Raw genomic sequence first — 21,780 nt, 5'->3', positions numbered from 1 at the left:
AACCGCGCTGTTATTTCTGCCTTCTCCAAATAGGATAAAGAAGCACAGCAAATGGGTCTGGTGGTAAACGAGGACAAAACGAAGTACCTCCTGTCTTCAAACAAACAGTCGGTGCTTTCGCGTATCGGCATCCACGTCACTGTTGACAGTTATGATTTCGAGATTGTAAAAGACTTCGTATATTTAGGAACCAGCATTAACACCTATAATAATGTCAGCCTTAAAATCCAACATATAATCTCTCTTGCCAACAAGTGCTACTTTGGACTAAGAAGGCAAATGAGTAGTAAAGTCCTCTCTCGACGAACAAAACTAACACTCTACAAGGCTCTTATCATGCCCGTCTTGTTGTATGGCGCAGAAGCTTGGACTATGACAACATCCGATGAAGCGAAAAATGTTGGACCTTTGCACGTTGGCAACGGCGAATATCGCAGGCGATGGAACGATGAGCTGTATGAGCTTTACGACGACATAGACATAGCGCATCGAATAAAGATCCAACGGCTACGCTGGCTGGGTCATGTCGTCCGAATGGATACAAACGCTCCAGTTCTCAAAGTATTTGATGCGGTACCAGCTGGTGATAGCAGAGGAAGAGGAAGGCCTCCTTAGCGGTGGAAAGATCAGGCGGAGAAGGACTTGGCTTCACTTGGTGTGTCCAATTGGCGCCGGTTAGTGGCGCGCTTTGTTAAACTCGGCTAAAATCGCGTAAGCGGTTATCGCGCCAATTAAGAAGAAGAAGAAACTAACTAAACCTACAGATTTTTTAGTAATTATAATTTAAAATGAAACGATCTTTGTTTTTTCGAATTATTTTTTATTCAAAATAAAATCGTACTTCAACAAACGCTCAATATACACATTTTATATTTATGCATGTAGTATGTATGTGTGTGTATTATATACATGATTATGATACGCTTTTTATGTACGTTTAAGAATGTGCATTTTCATATCTATTTAAATGTTTACAACTCATTTATTATTGACTACATACATACATATTTCATTATGAATTAGTATTATTTTGGTTTACACATTAGCTTAAGATTTTGTGTATGTATGTATGTATGTATGTATGTACAATATATATAACAGATTTTATAATAGTGTAAATTCAATGGCCCGTAGTTATAGTAGTAATTTAAAACATCTTTTAGTTCAAATAAACCTTTATCTTAAGAGCGGATTTTATATTTTGGTCAATAACAAAAATCCCATCAATCAGCTTTTAACGACAATGACCTCTGGGTTAAACAGAGAATTTACGTTCTCTGGCTGAAAGAATGATGGAAAACAAGATTGTACATTACAAAGGTCCGTTATTTTTTCCTTTCTCAATTACTGCTCGCGTGACATCAGTACATCTAACATAAATAACAAACTCCATTCTGTGTATACGAGGAATAAATCGAATTTACTTTTGCGAATGCGTTTTCTGAATAAAAATTTTAATAATAATTAAAAAAAAAATTTATTTTTAAGTTTTACTAAATATTGACGATACAAAAAATTTAGTGTGCTGTAGCAAGTTGTGGCAAAACCAATCGAAATAGGGCTCAGTTTGCAGTTTCATAAGGTTTCATTGATGTTGGCACTCTGGATTTGGGAATTTCTCAACCACCTCCCACTGGTATATTATTAAAATTATTTAAACTTAATGCGTATACATACTCCAAAATTTACTGTGTTGCACTTAAAATCCACAAAAGCTCCAACAATAACTCCGAAACCAACAGAAGTCTGATCTGGATGAAATGCAGTGCGATGGTTTGGAAAATCTGATCGAGTATGTTTGTCACAGGTTAGGTTAGGCTGGGTTGTAGCGGTTGGCCACCTTGGGATACACTTAGGCTCATAGATCAGTGTGATGTTGCGTGCGGAACTTATAATTTTTTCTCCTAAAACTAATGTGAATATTTCAAAAGTATTAGAATATCCCTGATTTCCGTAGTACTGATATCTTCCAACTCATTAAAAAATTGTCTACCTCAAGTAGTGAATCTACGTCTGGTTAGAGCAGGACAATGGCACAGAAGATGCGAGAACGTCTCTTCTTTTTCTTCATTTAGACAGCTTCTGCAGAAGTCATGTGCCTGCACGCCCATCCTCTGGGCGTGTCTGTCCATTAGGAAATCAGTGTGCTATGTTTATTTTGGCTTAGCAGAGATTCTGTGTTTTTGGCATTGAGAGTCGGTAACATATGTTGGGCGATTCTGGAGAAGGGTTCATTACGCCATCTTGCATTTGCTGCTATTGCAATTTTCTTAAAGTAAATAAGTAGCTTACGAGTCTGTTGAGATATGCCAGAGTCATTGTCTGTGTACTCATCCGAAAACTTGGAGCCAAGTCTCGCTAGATCATCATCATTTCGTTAGTTCAGTTTCATCATTGTTTGCTGAGGTATAGTGAAAGTGAATTTGAGCAAACATATTCTTGGGTTAACCATTTATGCGAAGTTGGATAATCTGTTCCCAGTGCACTTATGAGAAAGCAATTGGAAAGTGTTTTTAATATAGGTAATGATTTCAATATAACTAACGATTTTTTAAAGAAACATATTGACGATGCTAGTAAAATACATATACTGCGATCTTAAAATGAAAAATTCATTATTTAGGTTCCGAATACATATTGTTATTCATAGGTTAAATAGAGAAATATCCGGTCTAGAAAAAGAAAATATGATAAAATATTTAAGTAATTTAGAGTTTAATTAATTATTTCATATATTGGAAGGGACTATAATATATATTTCAATATTTCAATATTGACATTTTGATGTTTCCCTTATCTTTGTAACGTACAACGTTCCGCGTTCTTCTGCGCAATCTTTTTTCTATAATTCCCGTGATTTTTGATTACATATATGGAAACGGAGTATCAAAAAGTAAGTAAACAAGATTCCGTGAGGTGAACTGGTCTACTACAGACCAGTGGGAATGCATGATGGCAGCAGGATACGACATATTTAGAAGAACGTACATATCTAAATTAAGATAATAGTAAAAAAGGATGAAATTTGCGACAAAGAAGTCCCTTCGAGCAGACCAAAAAGCTGGGCAGAGCAACTGGAAACGTGGTAGTAGCTCCGGAAGGAAAAATTTGGCAAATTATTATAGATTTTGCGAACTTTTCGGAAAATAAAACAAGTCAACTTAAGACTTCCTTAAAGATAAGATGCAATATTTTACATTTCGCACATCAAAACATCATCTCAAAAACTGTTATTAAGAGTTTAAAATCACTTTAAATTCACTGTCCCGTGGCTAAGTTAAAAAAACTACTAAGTTACTAATAGCTACTAGAATCTAAGTTTAGAGTAGACTTTAAGTTTTAGTCAATCATAGATATATTATAGGCAGGTGTTTGCTAGATTGGGACAAAACAGGGTTTTAAAACCCCTCCCGAAGTGCTGCAGAAAGTAGTCCCGGGAAGGTAGTTTCCCCAGAAGAGGAGAAGGGATTATTTTAGTGGTCGCACCACTGAATGTAGTAAACATCAGTCGCTGTAAGTGCGAAGGCATTTTGATCACTACCTCACTCACCAAAACAAGAAACAAAAAAGTGTTATTAATACGAAATTGTAAAAAAGTAAGTACAAGAAATAATGGGTATTTTAACAAGTTCATCCTGTGACAACTGATTTTTGTAAATTTATTGTAAAATTTATTGCATGAACGTAAATCGTTTCGATTAAAAGGAACACGTCACGTAAATAGTGAAAACAATTAAGAAGGTCTGGCCAACAACATATTTTTATTTTTACGTACACTTATTTATTAATCAAACACACAACCCTAATTTATTTTACAATATTTGAGCTTAACTCTAAAAGCTTAAAAATAACATTAAAAATAGATGTGTTTTAGGGAAACGGATTTGACAAAGGGAAAAGTAGGCTGTAAAAAAGTGAATGTATAGGGTGGGCCATGTAAAATTTGCTTTTTGAATCGGCTATAAAAAAAAACTAATCAATATTTTTTCAAGTTTTTTTTTTTTTATTTTGAAGATTGAACATTGTCATTTATGAATAAAAAATAATATCGTTCAAATGACTGCCACGACTGGCTTTATAGTAGACCATTCGATCAACCCAATTTTTAAGCACATTTTCGATTGTTTGGGCTCCAATTTAATGAATCACAACTTCGATTTCGTGTTTTAAAACATCAATCGTCTCTGGATGGTTCGCATAGCATTTGTCCTCCTCACAAAAAATAGTCCAACGGGCTTAAATCAGAGCTCCGAGGCGGCCAATTGATATCGGAATTTCGGCTGATTATTCGGTTTTCAAAAACGGTAGCCAAAAGTTCGAGTGTAACTTTGGCAGTGTGACAAGTTGCACCGTCCTGTTAAAACCAAATGTCGTCCATGTCATCCTCTTCAATTTCTTCGCCATTTACTGTAACCGCGGCTCCTCGCTAATTTTCGAAAAAAAAATGGCCCGATGATGCCGCCAGACCAAAAACCGCACCAAACAGTGACTCGTTGTGGATGCATTTGCTCCTCTACGTGTGGATTTTCTGAACCCCAAATCCGACAATTTTGCTTATTGACATAGCCACCGATGTGAAAATCAGAAAAGAAGAAGACGACTCACCACTTTGGAAATAGGTTTTCAATATTTCCCAATTTTGTTCAAGCGTAGAGCGTCCCATTTCGTAAATGTCAAACCTTTAAGTAAATGATTAACACATTTGACATGTCATTTGTATCACCATTCTCAAAAAAATAGGTGGTTCAAAAAGCAAACGCTATATGGCCCACCCTGTAGAAGGAGAATACCCAAGGAAGCATTAAAAGAAAATATACTATACATATGCATGACTACGTGCATATTAGCAACTCAGTAGGCAAAATAATTTAGGAGTTAATTTTTAAAACGCAATGCACTTCGGAAGATTTTGAACTTTTTTGGCAGAGCGTTCCAAAAACGAACGACAAAAACGAAGAACCGACGTTCACATACAAGGCAACCGGGCTGATCGGGCTGATCTAGTTAATTGAAACCGTTCGACAAGCTGTTTGGACTCACGAAAGTTAATGACTTTGTGAAACAGAGTGAATGACCTTTTAATAATATACATATATCATCAAATTGTATAGAAAATATTTTGAGGCACAAGCTGATATGTGATGACGACGTTTTACACAATACACGCTAGCGGACTACCAGCGATTTTGAAGGAATCAGCTGATTTGATATTTTCTTGTTTACGACAGAGATAGGAAAGAACTGAGATTGGGTGGTATAGAAATAGTCAATGCGGTCAACGCTCATGCAACTTTACTTTGTTGCCGTCTGAACAATGGTGGATTGGATGAGCGTAAGAATACGTGTGAAATGAGTGGTCACAATTCTGCTGCCGAATCCCCAATGACGTCTGAGCTATGGTTGATTGGATGAGCGTAAGAATACGTGTGAAATGAGTGGGCACAATTCTTCTGCCGAGCCCCCAACGACATCGTAACCGAAGTTACTCTTACAATTTTATTTCGGATGACCAAATCTTGTAATCTAGCACCCTTGGATAAAGTCTGTCTACGGGATTATATAAATTGAAAACAAAATAAATGATACAGTAATGATAACCAAGAAAAAATAAGCTTGGATGCTAGAAAGAATCACGATAATGGCAACAGGCTCTGATTGAAATGTACCGAAATTAAGACGAATAAAAATTTAGTAAAAATTCTCCTCTTTCACTTGGAAAATGTCGTAGCGCCCCTTGTGTGTTTGTCTCTTTCAAGACACGATTGCATCATTCAAAACCGCAAGATCGCGAATTATTCTCTGATTGCGAAGTATTTATTTCAATTTTGTTTTAAACTTTTCAGATTAAAAGCACGTTTTTCAATTTCGATGAAAACTAATTTTAAATTTACATTGATTTAAAGATAGAACGTCTTTCAAGTTGACTATTTTAGCGCTAAAAATAGTGCTTATATTAAAATACAGTTAATGTAGTGAATGTAAAAACCTATCTCTAACTAGTCTATAACTGTGGGCCACTCTTTCTAAACTTAAAACCGCCTTTAAGAGATAAAACCTGTACTCATTTGACTCATTTTAATTCTAAACCCGGTTTTAATAGTTAATGCTTGCTTTTAACTTCTTTATAACTACGGGGCCAATAATTCCCTAAGAGAAAAACTTACAATTTCGTAACTCTGCACATTTTGGCTTACCATACTTGTATACATGTATAATATCATTTTTTAGCTTGACATACAGTCTGTGTCAGAAGAAAATAACCGGTTTTTTTCTTGTAACTTCAAGGTATATTTCGTTCTACTTTTTACTGCGTAATAGTCCCACTCAAGAGCTACGACGTTAGTGCTAACTCAGGTTAGTGTCGTTCGAAACTTTGCCGTAAACGCAACCAAACAAAAATGAGTGAGAAGTACGCTGTTTCGAGGCGGTATTTTTATCTTACACCGCGGCTGCAAAAGTGATTAAAATATCAAAAAGTGTTTTGTGCTCTCAGAAAACCCATTCAGAAACAATAAAATGGCGTCACAGTTAATTGACTGGCCTTCCCAGTCCCCAGATGCCAACCCCATTGAAAATGTGTGGGGAATTATGAAAACGCATTTTGCCGGAAAGCCAGTCCACGATTTAAAGCAACTCGTGCGTCAAGTTCGCAAAATCTGGTTTTCGTTGTCGGCGAGCTACGCAGAAAAGCTGCTTTAATGCTTGCCGAGAAGATGCCAAGCTATACTCGACAACGATGGAGACAACACGGCTTATTGAGTAATTGCGACACGTAGTTTTGTACATACTTTTCACACTGTTTTCTACATACACAATTTTAAATATATATCTCTTATACTTCATGAATAATAGCGATTCCTTTTTTCTGACACAGACTGTACTGATGCATAATTTATAAGTGGCTGATGAAATTTGGAAAAATTAAAAAAAAAAGAGTTTACCTTTGAAATGACCCAAGTAATTTATGCAATGTTTACTGGGTTTTCTATTAAAGCTTTGCATATATGCGTCAATTATCGTTTAATTTTATATTTTTGCTAGATTTAAACTGAAATCTTCAAGTTTATATCAAAACGTTCATTATGAAAAAGTGCCGGCAAAAGTTTTGTGCTTCATTTCTGCGCTTACACCAGAGCTTTGATTAGCTATGTTTGTACATATATAAAATGTTTGTTTTTCTCACAAAAAGTACTTTCAAAAATCTCTTCAAAAATTCGCTATTGGTTAACTTTATACGAGTATCTATGTAGATTTTATGCTATTTAATATATTTCATTATGTTGAATCAGTATGAAAGTTCTTAATTATGCGTGCTTAAAGCTTTGTCTATTTTCACTACCCGCCCGTTTCAAGTATTTAATCACTTACTTTAGATAAAAATTTACTTTAAATAATTTTATACAGATTACATTGGTCTCTCAAACGTTGCATCCACAATGACGGTTATACGTGTGTATGTATAAGTACATACAAATATGCTTTTGTGTGCGTAGGTCTGAAAAAGAAAATGCATGAATTTAGTTTTATTTCCATATGTATGTAAAAGGGGTTTGAACTGTTTTATTAAAAAGGCTTGCTTTAGTCTTCAATACTCAATAAAAGCACATTGAAGCTTTTTGGTATATAAAGGGTGGTTAAATTTTAAGGGCCGATGTTGAATGTAAACCACACCTAAACGGCAAGCTTTTTTCTGCATTTCATTTGATATTTTTTAATTTCAGACTAGTTCAATTTGAATCGTGGAAAGATACACAATCGAACAAGGCTTTTATGAAAACGGGCGTTCAAATCAAAATGCATATCAAAGAAAATCACATTCAGTGATGAGGCACATTTTCACCTCAGTGGATTCGTCAATAAGCAGAATTGCCGCATTTGGGCGAATGATAATCCAAGAGTGATTGCCGAAAAACCAATGCACCCACAAATAGTGACTGTTTGGTGCGGTTTATGGGCCGGCGGCATCATTGGGCCGTATTTTTTCCAAAATGAGGCCGCTCAGGCAGTTACTATAGTGTTCGCTATCGTGAGATGGGTGTGGAAGGAAGATATGGATGTGGACGATATGTGGTTTCAACAAGACGGTGCCACTTGTCACACAGCTAATGAAACAATGGCTCTTTTGCGCGAAAAGTTTGATGGCCGAATAATCTCACGTCGCGGCGATGTCAATTGGCCGCCAAGATCATGTGATTTGACACCGTTGGACTTTTTTCTTTGGGGTTATTTGAAAGAAAAGGTGCACGTCGATAAGCTAGCAACAATCCAAGAGCTATAGGACGAGATAATTCGGCACGTGAACAGCATCGAACCTCAATTCTGCCTCAGCGTCATCGAAAATTTGCAGCATCGGATGGAGGTGTGCCGCCGAGGCCGCGGCGGCCATTTGGCCAATATTTTGTTTCAGACGTAATTGAGCTGTACCAGTATTATCATAATAAAGAGAAATGACAATAATTTCCTAAAAAATCTGTATTTTATTCAAAATCAACACCGGCCATTGAAACTTAAGCATCCTTTATATAAGTATCATATGTAGTTGTGTATTTGGCTTTCTTTGTTTAAACTTATAATTCTTAAGATATGACTAAAGTTTTCTGACTGAGATTTTTTCAGCGTTGTTTGCAGTACTAATGGACAATATGCAAATCCCTACGTGCATGACAAGGAAGCTGAAAACTTAATTCCTGTTCTATGCTCGTACACAGATGCAATCAATGTGACAAATAGGTTGAAAAAGTGGAATGGGCAGAGGAGTGCATAGTGCCCAAGCATTTGTTGAATCTTTTCCACTTTCCATTGGATATTGTGAAGCAACAAATATTGAAACTACCGAAATAAAAGATTACAAAAACAAATTATATGAACAGTCTCCCTTGAGCACATAGAAGAAATGAACTGCAAGTTACTTACTTCAGGGAAATTCTTCTCATATACTTGTTTCAATTGATCAAGAGTCTGAGAAAACAAGTTAATCAATTCAAAAGCAAATAATATAATAATGTAATACGAGGGCGGCTGCCGCAGCTTAATGGGTTGGTGCGTGACTACCATTCGGTAGTGCTCGGGTTCGAAATCCGCTATGGGCACGAAACAACAAAATGATAGAAAATGAGTTTTTAATAGCGATCGCCCCTCAACAGGTTATGTCACGGCCTTCGAGTGTATTTCTGCCAAGAAAAAGCACCTCATAAAAATCATCTGCCGTTCGGAGGCGGCATTAAACTGTACGCCCCTCCATTTGTGAGCAAACACCAAGATCCATACAACAAATAAGAGATGGCGCTCGGTCAAATGCCCAATAAAGGGTGTAAGAGCCAATACGAGGGTTGCTATATATTATATTATATATTTCTGGTCTTAGACCCCTCTGTTAAGGGTTTTTCGATAAGGGCGGGTATGCATGCAGAATGTCAATCGTGGTGTTTGCTGTGTATGTCGTCTAGGTCCATATGGTTCAATATGGGCCATAAGAAATTGGAAGGGCCACCACGTCTACCGAAAAATGGGCGCAATGCGCGCAACGTTAGCGTTAATGAACACTCATTTTGATAATAAAGTTTTATCATTTGAAAGTGCTGTTCAATCGTGTAACTTGCCATGATGATTTGGCATAAACAACTGAATAATAAACAAAAGATTTGACAGATGTCACCAAAACAAAATGGCTGCCACAGGGCGCCAAAATCGACCCGCGCCAATTGAAAAGCCCTTTATAAATAGCCAACCTCGAAGAATTTAGTTTTGATTTGTAATTAGCTCAAAAAAATCATTTAAGAATCTGAGCGTATTGGTAATTTAGCATTCGGGTGATGCTTTTAACTATCAAAGTAAAAATGCCTTCTCAGAAGTACACATTACACTGATCTCATTCAGAGGCCTCATTACGTTAAGCCAATAGCATTAAAAAGGTAAAAGCGGAGCGCTATGTGATAAAAAAGGCGAAAACTTAACTTTGGACTCTCAAAATTTTCATATATATAATATCATACCTATATGTAGCTCGTGTCTATAAAATAAGTGAAAATATTCTATTTGAAGCCAGAGATAACCCATTTAAAAAATACGACTTTTAAATTTTCGTACGCAGGCATCAAAAAGTCGATTAGAATTTGATTAGGACAAAAAACACGTTTGGAATAAATTCAACAAAATTTAAAAGAAGATGTTGTGCATGTTTTTGTTTTGGAAATGTACGCATTTTTTTCAGGTTGTTTCTAAATGAGCACAGCGGTTCTTGACCAATTTTCAAATACCGTTATATCGAGAATTATAAAACGGAGTACGCGTATTAAGAAGAACAAAATCGATAATTCGAGTAATCATAAAAGCCGATTGGCTTAAGGCGCGCGCCTCACTCGAAATGCTGTGTTTTGGGTGTCTCTTTAAAAGTGTGTAAAACGGAAACGAAAAATGATTTTTTATTTTTGTTTCCAGTATTTTATTTCTTGATCCATTGTTAAAAACTAACATTTTTTTTGCCATACGAGGTTCGTTAAAAAAGTTGTCAGCCTTAAAAAATGGTCTTCCAAAAAAGGTAAGTGGCAGGCGACACGGGTGTCTGACTCCCAGGTGTCTGAAATCAAAAAGGCAAAAATGTTCTTCCGTGTGAATGTTGTTATCGTGTGGCTTACGACCTTTACAAAAAATAAAATTTGACAAAATGGCGGACGTTCAAAGATGAAAACGGTTTTTGACCCGTTTTTTTAATTTAAAGGTACAATAATTCTACGTCATTTAAATTTTATTTCATCAAAATCGGTTCAGTACAACCGTCTATATCTGTGTCCATTGTCCATGTGAAGACCATTTTTTGAAGGCTGACAACTTTTTAAACGAACCTCGTATGGCAAAAAAAATTTTCTCATTTTACTCGTATAACAATGGATCAGGAAATAAAATACTGAAAACAAAAAAAAAAACAATTTTTTTGTTACCGCTTTACACGCTTTTAAAGAAACACCCAAAAAACACCATTTCAAATGAGGCGATTTCAAATCTAGGATTTTCTAATTGTACGGGTAATTTAAGACGCACTTTAGAAAGGGCAGACGGTCTTGTATTCGTTCCTCGGTTTCACATATTGCAAAGCCAAACAATTTTTCGGTCATGAGTGCTAGTATAAATGAAAATAAAGGTAGGTGAGCAGATCGTCACAATCCCAATTTATTTTTTTTTTTTTTTTAAAAACAATGTCTTTCTATTTTGCCAATTACGAATTATATAGCAAAATGAATAATGACTACGACATGTAGATCCTTTTTGTCAGACACGAACGACTAGATAAAAATTAAAGAAGTCAGTTGGCTCAAAAAAAAAATACAAGTTATTTACGGGACCGAGATTTGTTACGAATTATCGCTATCATTTCAAATACCAAAGTTTTTAGTGAATATGGTGAGAAAAAACTCTAGGAGTTATCAAGACTCCTTAGCTCATTTTTGTGTTTTCACAGAGCGTGCATTGTATTGAGTGAAATTATATCTTGACACAACTTGTGAAGTGCTCTCAGTGTAGAGTCTAAAAAGTCTCAACGAAAGGGAAGAGCCATTCTGGGATCTTTTTGCTTCATTGGCCTACTTTCAATCCATTTTGTAGCCATGCGAGATGGATTGGAACAAAACGCAATAATCGGACTCGTCCCAATCACAATTAATGCGACTCTTGTATACGTAATTGACACATTTTGTAGAGTTTCTCTTCCAATTTGGTTGTGCGGGTCATGATGTTATTCCTCTAATGCAGTGTCGTATGGTTTTTATGAGCAGCTTTTTTGGGGCTGAAACGCCTAAGGTGGGGCGAACGTTGTTAAGAAAAAATGTATCACTTTTTAATTTTTTATGTCCCTAGTAGGTACCAAACCCTCTGGACTACAATGGCCGCCACTGCGAAACTAGAACTTTCTACAAATTTTCTCCCGTAATACGAAGTTTTTGAGATAAGAGAAAAAAGTTAGTGTAATTGATTTGATGCCGCATCCGTGCGCTTACTAGCATTACTTACCCAACTGATTTTCTTATTTGTTGGAATATTTCACTTAAATGGCTGCTCTCTTGCATTTTCCGAACCACCAGCACATTGTAGCAGTCTGTTAAGTGTGTTAATGTGTTTTTGCTGTTGCGTGCGCCCATGTGGATATGGCGTGATTTTCGTCGAGTTACTTAAATGTCAATGCGATGTCATTATGATGACATCCGGCGCAGAATTCCTAATGTCTATGTAAGCTGTCGATTGACTCAGCTTTGGCTTGGCTTTTCCCTGAGCTGGCGTCGCTGTCGATGTCGCAGTTGACCTGCCACCCGCTGCACTTTCTTTGGAGTGCTGCGTTGACAACTGTTGCCTTTGCTCTTGCTGTGGCATTGATTGTTGTTGTTGCTGCTGCCGTAGTTGTTGTTGTAGCTGTTGCTGTTGTTGAGGGTGTACGTGCGTGTGCCCATGTTGATGATGATGGTGACATATCTCCGGCGGCATCGCTGGCGTGGGCGGAGTAGGTGGCAAAGCATTCATGCGATGCATATGTGGCATGGAAGGTTTCGGCGCAGGGTGTCGTTCCCTCATCTCGATATAGCCCTGTGCATCGCGTATATTGAGACCCGTTAGTTGGCTGCGTCCGCCTGCTGGAAGTGGGGGTGGCGTCGGTTGCGAGGCTTCATAGCCGAATGTAGAGAAACGTGAACGTGAATGTAGGCTAGCCTTATCCTTCAGCGAACCCATTGAGCTTTGGTGCATCAACGGCGTGGCAAAGAGCGATTCACTGTAAACAGAGACATGGGAGCCTCATTGATTGCTCTACAAACATTAGGGACAAGTGTGCATCTATGCAAATATGTTGATACGAATATGAATATGTACATATGAATGCATGTATGTTTGTTTTTGTAAATAATGTGTTAGTGGCTGTTTTGTTGTTTTACCGCGTTTGACAGCCCATATCACAGGCATTTGCCGCCGCTTGTGCCTCCGCAGTCGTTTCGGAACTGTTGTCATCGCCATCATCGCCGCAGAAGCTCGTCTGTACAACCATGTCATTGCGATGCCTAAGAATGCTATGTTCACGCTCCTTGAGGTCAGGTTTACTATCGCTGCGCGTCATAGGCACCAATTCACGATAATAGCGATTGGATGTGTCGTCAAGAATTTGCAAGGATGCCTGCGAGTGTTTGGGTCTGTAGAGTAGAACAAAAACACAAATGATAGTTACAAACTCAACGCACACACAAACAATTCCGTTGCATTCAACAATGATTACAAGTTATTGCATTATACAAATTGTGTTGACACACTCGCTTGCTGCGGTGTCTTACTTACCTCGGCATTGTGCTGGATAAGTTGTCCCTTGAGCGCGCCTTTGAACTGCGGCCCAATTCATCCAGCTTACTCTCCTTCGATTGGCGTATGTGTTCCTGAAAGTTTAATTCAAATCAAGGAAACTAGATATGTGATGTATTGGATGGGGAGGCAATAATCTTTGCTTTGCTGTTATCTTGTTGGGTAAAATAACTGTATTATTGGACATTGGTAACAATCGAATATTTGTTAGAAATGAGAAAAAGAAGAAAATAAATATAAAGTAACCGAATGCAAATAGCACCTACTGATAGTTACTTCAATACAATTTGTTAAACGATTATATAAATTACATTAAAAGTATTATACAGTATACATACATATAAATATGTACATAGAAGATTATGTATATATGTAAGTAGTTTGTTAGGGATAAATTTCATTTTGTAATAAAGGCCGGTATTTGTATACCAGTTACATAGTCATATTTGGTTATAGAACACTGTAGGGGACAAACAATTTTAGGATCTCCAAAACAAATATATTTATACTAAATTTATTTAGTTTAGTTATTTAAAATGAACAATTGGAAATATTTGCTAATACATTTCTTTTTAATAATAGTAAACTTCATATTTGAGTAGAAATATAAAATATTGAATGTTTAAATATTGAAGTTTATTAGTAAGTATGCGTTCATATATGTGGTTTCCATCACTAGGTATACCTACTTATGCGCAAAATGTAATATTTTATATAGCCTATTTGTGTGTAGTAAAATTACTTATCCGTACAATAAATATATATAAATTGTATGAATTCCGTACACTCCTTAAACATGGTCGGAATAGCTTAATATCATATGTGGATAAAAATTAGAGTACATTTGTAAATATTTGTAAAATTTACCTGCAGAGAAAGACCATTCTGGTATATGATGGATAATACCATACTAGTTCCATCAAGACTAGACCCGGACCAGTTGCAAAATTACCAATTTGAGGTATAAGCGAAACAAATATCTTTAATTGCTTTAAATAAGCATTCATTAGAGTTTCAAATAATCTAAAAGTTAATGAAACTGGTATTTAGTGGAAGAAGTCCAACTAGTTTGAGAATGACCATAACTGAACCAGTTCCAAAATGATAAATTTGAGGTATAAGCAAAGCAAATATTCTTCAGGTAATTTAATAAGAATGCTTTAAAAGGGCAAATATTCTATTAGTTCCTCAACTGGTATGTGATGGAGGAAGTGACACTACTTCCATAATGACTGGAACTGTACTAGTTGCAAAATGGTCAATCAGAGGTGTATAGAAAACAAATACTCTTCAGTTACTATAGATAAAATTGCTTTAAAAATTTTAAACATTCTATTAGTTTATGAACGGAAATTACGTGGAAGAAGTCATACTAGCTCTATATGGACTAGAACTATACCAGTTCCAAAATGACCAATTAGAGGTGTATAGAAAACAAATACTCTTCAATTATTATAAATAAGAAACATTTATACCACTCTATTACTTTCTGAATTGGTATTTGATGGCAGGAATCGTACTACTTCGAGAATGAGTAGAACTGCACCAGTTGCAATGGTTAATTAAAGGTGTATAGAAAACAAATACTCTTCAGTTACTATAGATAAGAATGCTTTAAACGCTACAAACATTATATTCTTCCATTCCCTAAGTGTCGTCCTATATGAAAGCCAAATACTTTTCAATAAGAATACTTTAAATGTCAGAATGCATCTGCGTTTTTCCCCATTATGCACTAATTAACTAACTGGAATAAGATTGGTGCGTGGGTTCGTTAACTGTTGTAGTGCCGAGTAATTCGTTAACTGGTACGAGTATAATGCCGTTGCATAGACTGGCAAATGGCCTTTCGTAGAACATCGCCATGTTGAAAATATAATTTTATGTTAGTTTCGGTGAATTGGTTCGTTATTGTCCCATTAAGGGACGGTGATGTAGGAATATTTAGAATTTAGGGTTTGACTTGGTCAATATGTTTCGAAAACTCGCATTTATGGTTCGGTTTGGTGTCTACTCAAAATACGAAATGCGGTTATTAAATAACGAGACTTATGCAGCTTAACATTTAATTTTCATGTATGGGAAGGGTGGTAGCCCTACCCGTAAGGTAGCCCGGCGAGTCAAGATGTAAGGCATAAAAAAGAGAAATCGTTGTCGATAAATTACATTATTTAATTTTCAATTTAAAAACATTGTCATTATTCTTAATCAGCAAAGGTTATGATTTTAGACCGCTAAGAATACTATCTTCTTTTCTACATATATATAGTATTTTCTTATTATCACCTTCAATATTTAGCACTCCGATATTCCAAAAATTGCATAATTTAACCAACACTTGGCAACAGTGGGAATCTAAGATTATGTCACCGACCGTTTGGAAGTGATCTCAGGTGTCTCTGTTTTTCAAAGTGGTACTACAGGCTGTTATAGCTGATATAGATCCCAGAAGCACAATTTTTTGCAAATCTTCACAAATTTGTACTAATGCGGATGACGGATCTGTAAGGTAGGACGAAGAAAAATTAAAAATATGGAAAGTGCAGCACGCAACGCAACACGTCAACGAATTTAAGTACCTTGAAGTTATACTGAGTGCACAGAAAGATACATATATTGTTATACAAGACAGCTTACAAGCTGCAAATAAGTCTTACTTCGCGTCTACAAAGGATGAAGTCGATATTACTTTCTAGAAACGAATAACTATGAATTTACAAAACTGGCATAAGACCTACACTCACATACAGGTGCGAAGTCTGGGTGTTGAAGTGCAATAAAACCGAGTAGTTAAATTGTTTTGAAGGAAAGATTCTAAGAAAAATATGTGAACTTGTATGACCTGAGACACTGTACTTCGGGAATTCGGTACAACGACGAGTTAGAAACACTTATCAGGGGTGCAAATGTAATGAGACACATCAGAGCGGAAACAAATCTACAACGCGATGAAGGAATAACATTGAAGGCGGCTGGCGACCGAGTGTCGTGGAGGCTAATTGTAACGGAAGCAATGGTTGATGATGATGATGTATGCCAAAGATTTCTTATTCTCATTATTCAAAATTCATTATTAATTTCATTGTTCAAGCCAGTGCTGGGAGTCTTCTTCTATCAGCTCCTTTAAAAGCTTCCCTTTGATGTAGATTTCACCTTAGAAAGAATTAGAATATCAGTTAGAATTGCTATGCGATACTTGGTTAGAAGCCTCTTGAACGAAAAGGCGGCATGAGTCGGTGCACACTTTGATGAAGTTCACTTGACTGGTTCCTTTCATACTTCAGGTAGTATTTTCCTTATTATTTCCGTGATTTCAGCAAACACGTCAAGGTATATTAGTAATGCTAACTTGTAGTAGTGTGTAAAATCCCATAAATATGGAAAACAAATTATTATTGCATTGAATTTTGCTTTATTGCTTTACATTTAATATTTTTCGGTGGGTGGTTAGTGCATAGTGGGTGGTTAGTGCAGTTTCTCGACTGCGTACTTTTTCTCCAGCTCCAGCTCTCTTGCTCCTTAATAGCCATCCCTCGAATTTGAATGTTTTATAATAATCTGGCAACAATTGCAACTACTAATTTAGATCCTTGATTGAGAAAACGGGTTTTCTACAATTGACTTTAACTTCAACCCACAGCTCTAAACTTTGTGTGGTCAAAGTTGGGAGAGAGAAAAAATAAATAAATTATTAATGCGAATAGTCAACTTGAACTGCTCTGGAGATAAGAAAATATTGGAGTACAACGGTCGAGAGTTGGGGTCTCTTCCATATGAGTAAAATGGCAGTACTTTGATTGCAGGTAAGTAAATTTATTCAAATTACATTTTTGCTTTGATATTTTTGGAGATCATGTAAGCAATTGGGCTTTAAAATGTAAATTAGGTAGTTATCAGGGCCATCTAAATATATTCCAGCCTGTTGCTAGCTAAAGTTTTTACATGTTTTATAAAAAAATATTATATTGCATAAAATTGTAGCTATAAATATCCCTTAGGCATCAGTAAGGATAGTAATATGGTAACACTGTGCCGAAATTTAAATGAATATACAAGTTCGCAATAACAGCGTATTTATATAAAAATGGTTCTGCACGAGAAAGCGCGAAATGATTGTTTCGACGTCAGAAAAAAAATCAAAAATCAACGCGATTTCTGAGACATTTGAAGCTTGCACTTTATTATACCAAAATCCAATGGTCTGTAACTCTGCGTACTCGAAAGCTTTAAAAAAATTCTGATTAAAAAGTTGGAAATTTTTATTAAAATTTGTTAATTTTTTTCTAATTTTTATCAAAGTTCGAAATCTGGATTTATATGGCTTTTGTAGGACGTTTACCAAGACGTTTGTGCTGCTTATGCATTAGTGCTGGGTGCGATGCTAGCACATGTTTGACGTTCCACTGGAGTATACCTGTATTTCCAGGTTAGTAATATTTTGTTTTAATCTTTAATGGCCTGTTAGAGTTCCTGTGATGATTCTAAAATTGAATTCTGCACAATATTGCAATTTTGATTTGAAATTTAGATTTTGATTGCGATAAACCCTGTAGCTTGTCCCAGTAAAACCTTCCTTGTCTTTCCTCTACCTCCTGACTGAGAGAAGTTACGTTTGCATAGGCCACAAAGTGACTATGGGCCTATAAATGGGGAGACTCCCTCAAATTAAATAAGAAACAAATAAATTGTAAAAACTTCTCAATAAGTCCCTTTGCTATAGTTATTAAACGTACAGTATTTGAAATTTAAAGGCATATTTTCAAGCTTATAAGGATTTTGAAAGTATTTTTGGGGCATATATTACGCGTTTAATTGCATAGTTTAATTATTTGTGGAACAACATCAAGACGCACACCACAAATAACAGGAGGAGCTCGGCCAAACTCCCAAAAAGGGTGTAAGCGCCATTTATATATACATATATATAATCGCTAGAAAGAAACTTTTTTTAAATACGCATAGCCTATTTGTTACTATCCCTTTGCAGTCAAACCGTTTCTTTTTGATTCTGTTCTTCAACAGACAATTATTTATTTTAATACTTTACTTTATTACTATTAAATTTATTTTCAAAATTTAACATCTTTTTTCCACTAAAATCAAGTTAAAATACTTAAAGTACAATTTAAACTTTTTTGTATTAAAATTGAAACTGGTACTTTAGTTTATAAAATTTAGATTCTCTCTGACTAAAAATCATTGCTTATTCGACAGTACATTCATTTTTTTTATTTATTTTATTTCTTGTTTATCTTTAGATTCAGCTGCTGTCTGCATACTTCCGCTTGATTTTCTGCTGCAATATTTCGAAGCCTGCACGTCGTTTTTTACAACGGATGGTTTTATTAAAGTGAGAAATAATAGCATAGTGAAGCTTTTTAAAAATTAATAAAATTCTGAAAGATGGGACAAGGAACATCACAGCAGATGAAATAATATATTCAGGTAACCCAAAAGAAGGAAGTAAGGTAGTGCAAGTCCTGGTTCGGAAAAGGAGCAAGTAAGGTAGTGCAAAACCTGGTTATATAGGCGCGCACATTTTACTAAACTTTAATTTTGGCTAGCTGATAATTTTTGGATACAAAAAGATCATAGACAGTGACAGTTATAGTTTGGAATATCAGAGGAACGGACTGACGTAAATTTAGTATTAACATATAAAGAGTGGGCGATGTTTTTATACGACTTCAATATTCTTTATTGCGGATCACAATGTGGTAGAGCGTAATACTTCTTAATACTTTGATACTTGTGAGCTGCAGTATAAAAGCAAACAGGCAGTGGAGCGCGTAAAAGTGAAAATAAAGATTTCCATCACGCAAAATCATTTTTTATTATTTTATAACAGAGATATGACGGTTTTAGCTTTTTTGAAAATTATATAGTATATTTTGTTTTATTACATTATATGGCAGGTGGGTGTGGTTACTGACCGATTCAACCATTTTCAATACCAAAAAGTCTAGAAGGAAGTATTTATTCTGAACCAAATTTCATTGAAACATATTAATTTTTGCTTGAGTTATCGTGCAAACAGACGGGCGGAAGGACTTGGAAAATTTGGCACGTACCTATATATGTATCTATATCAATCTCGATTTCTTTATGCTGCTTACCATTATTTGCATACATTTATTATACCATTGTGGGTATAAAAAGGAAGCCAATGGTTGTGCTCAGTGTTTGCACTTGTTTTGTGTATTTACATACAGTTGGCTTGACGTTTCAGCTTCGAGAATATATGTAGAGTTGAAATTTCGCAATTTCCTGGTAGCACCAGTACAGCAATACAGTAACAACTTTTTAACAACTTTAAGTTTTTACGAACGCTAAGACAAGTTTTTATAGGTAAAAATGATCGATATTTTGACTTTTATATGACGAAAATATTTCAGAAAATTTCGTTTCTTGTGCATATCCACAGCGCGGAACTAGTATATAAATATTTATTTATAAGTATACAAATTTTATTTTAAAATGTGAACTTTCTTAGTTTAAATTCTACCAAAACTTATTTCTTTTGCCTCAAATGAGGTCTAAACTATAAACTGCTTTGCTTTAAATTTTAGATGTAGGAAGTTATCCTTTTACTCCCATCGTAGAATGACATACTGTATAAATTTAATCAATCTCAATTTAAAGGTTTCCCCAAGTTTTCATCTTGCGTTTGAGTAGCTGTAAACTATCGACTACTAGTCCTTTCATGGCTCTACCCGATTTTTGAGTAAATATTCAGATTTTTGGGACACCTTTTTGATAGCAATTAAAAATGACTGGAGCCGTTAATACGAATTTTTATTTATGTACAAAGGTCACCTTTGCAAATTCTAGGAAAAGTTACGAATCACTTAATTAGAATAATATTTTATTTAGCATAATAAAATGTTAAAATAATAGTTATTACAGAAAATAAGTTATTTGAGAGGATTTCTATGTACAGAGATTTAATCTAAAAATATTATATTGTAAAAGTATATTTCGCTCGTTTACTGTAAGAACGTCATAATGCAAAAATGTCTTTAATTTTTTTGGATAAGTTTGCTAAAATAACAACCAGGCTATTTTTTAATGATAATGATGATGATTAATTGCTAGCGCGCCGATTACTGGGCGTATAGAGCCAGAATCTTGTGCTCTTCTTTAATGCACTGAAAAAATTCACTGTGACATTTCTTAATAGTTTATTCATAGAAGAAAATTTGTATTTAAATTTACTTGCTAAATAATTTACAAAGCTTAAAACTCTAGGGAATAAGTTATCTTAAAAATTTAATGCTCCAAACTCATTAACTCCCAAGAAAGTCTCTGTGGGGCAAACTAGCGAGTACAGCACTCAGGCACCATTAAGTCCATTGTACTGCACTCGGTTTCCCTTCTAAATTTGCTTTAAATTTACCCGACCTCAGAAGAAATCTGAGTAGATCTTGTGGTGCCAAGGAGCCAAGGTGGTTGCTTCTTAACACATCAGTGCCAAAGACCTCAAGCCTGATTCGAGCGAAGGTCGGGCAGATGCACAGAAAGTGATCCGATGTCTCATGCTGAACAGAGTGCACTGTCTGATATTCCTTCCTTTTCAATGTGCTTCGCTCATAGAAAGTGGCCCGTCATCAGTCTAACCAGCTATCTTTAGTCCCTTCTGCTTAATGACAGGAGAATCTGCGACAGTCGATCGGACATGACACCAAACATCAGTTTAGTCCATCGGCAGTCTCTCTCAGTTTGATAAGTTCGCTTGTGGGTTGAAGTATCCCGTTTGCTAACCGTGGTTTTGATGACTGTAGAAGGAAGTGGCAGAACGGGCTCGGGGCCAAAGAAGTTGGCCTCAGAACCCATCCTAGCTAAAGAGTCAGAAACTGGGACCCATGTTAGCTTGTCCTTTCAGCTTGGATTTACAGGACTCAACTACCCTTGAAGTGCCTGTCTAAGGCATAAGCGTAGCTTTGCTCTCGCTGCAGACACATACAGATCGACCTCTCCATCTGTTTTCCACACCAAGTTCATTGTTTCTTGATTAGTATACACCTCCGCTTGAGACACAGATGCGTACATTCCAAAAGCAAAGTGTAGTTTTGCCCCACTGGATTCTACGTAGACACCAGAATCGGAACCGTGCTGGATCCTGGAGCCATCCATGAAAATGCGAAAACAGTGTTTGCAGGGCTCATTTTCAGAGTTTGACCACAATTGAGCTTCTGGACGCATCGCACTGTATCTCTTTTCAAGTACGACACCTGATGGCATGGAGTCAAGGGGCACGAAGAGAAACGTTGGATCGAAGTCATTTGACCAATTCTGGACAGGAGCCGCACCAATTCCCATTGTGCTTCAGCCTGCAGACCTCTTCAAGACATTCAAGACCTCTCCTTGGATGAAATCTTCAAGTGGTGGTAGACTAACCAGAGCATCTAATGCCACAGTGCATTGTATTCTCGATAAAGTCCTCCTGACTTC

At 36.0% G+C, this 21,780-nt stretch overlaps 1 protein-coding gene across 4 annotated transcripts in view; it reads right to left on the bottom strand.

Moving 5' to 3' along the window:
- Nucleotides 1-842: 842 nt before the first annotated feature.
- The window catches only part of LOC128858401 (uncharacterized), a 122,097-nt gene continuing 101,159 nt past the window's right edge, over nt 843-21,780 (bottom strand). For all 4 annotated transcript variants that reach the window (XM_054094652.1, XM_054094654.1, XM_054094653.1 and 1 more), the window contains exons 11-14: nt 13,309-13,403; nt 12,915-13,166; nt 12,004-12,754; nt 843-7,495 (exon numbers count right to left, since the gene is read on the bottom strand). In XM_054094652.1, the coding sequence (XP_053950627.1) occupies nt 12,169-12,754; nt 12,915-13,166; nt 13,309-13,403 (933 nt within the window). In that variant the 3' untranslated portion in view covers nt 843-7,495; nt 12,004-12,168. The remainder of the gene's footprint in view (nt 7,496-12,003; nt 12,755-12,914; nt 13,167-13,308; nt 13,404-21,780) is intronic.

Source organism: Anastrepha ludens, chromosome 3, assembly GCF_028408465.1.
Source record: "Anastrepha ludens isolate Willacy chromosome 3, idAnaLude1.1, whole genome shotgun sequence".
Lineage (NCBI taxonomy): Eukaryota > Metazoa > Arthropoda > Insecta > Diptera > Tephritidae > Anastrepha > Anastrepha ludens.
Note: the sequence above shows the minus strand (reverse complement) of the source record. Positions and strands in the feature narration are given on the sequence as shown.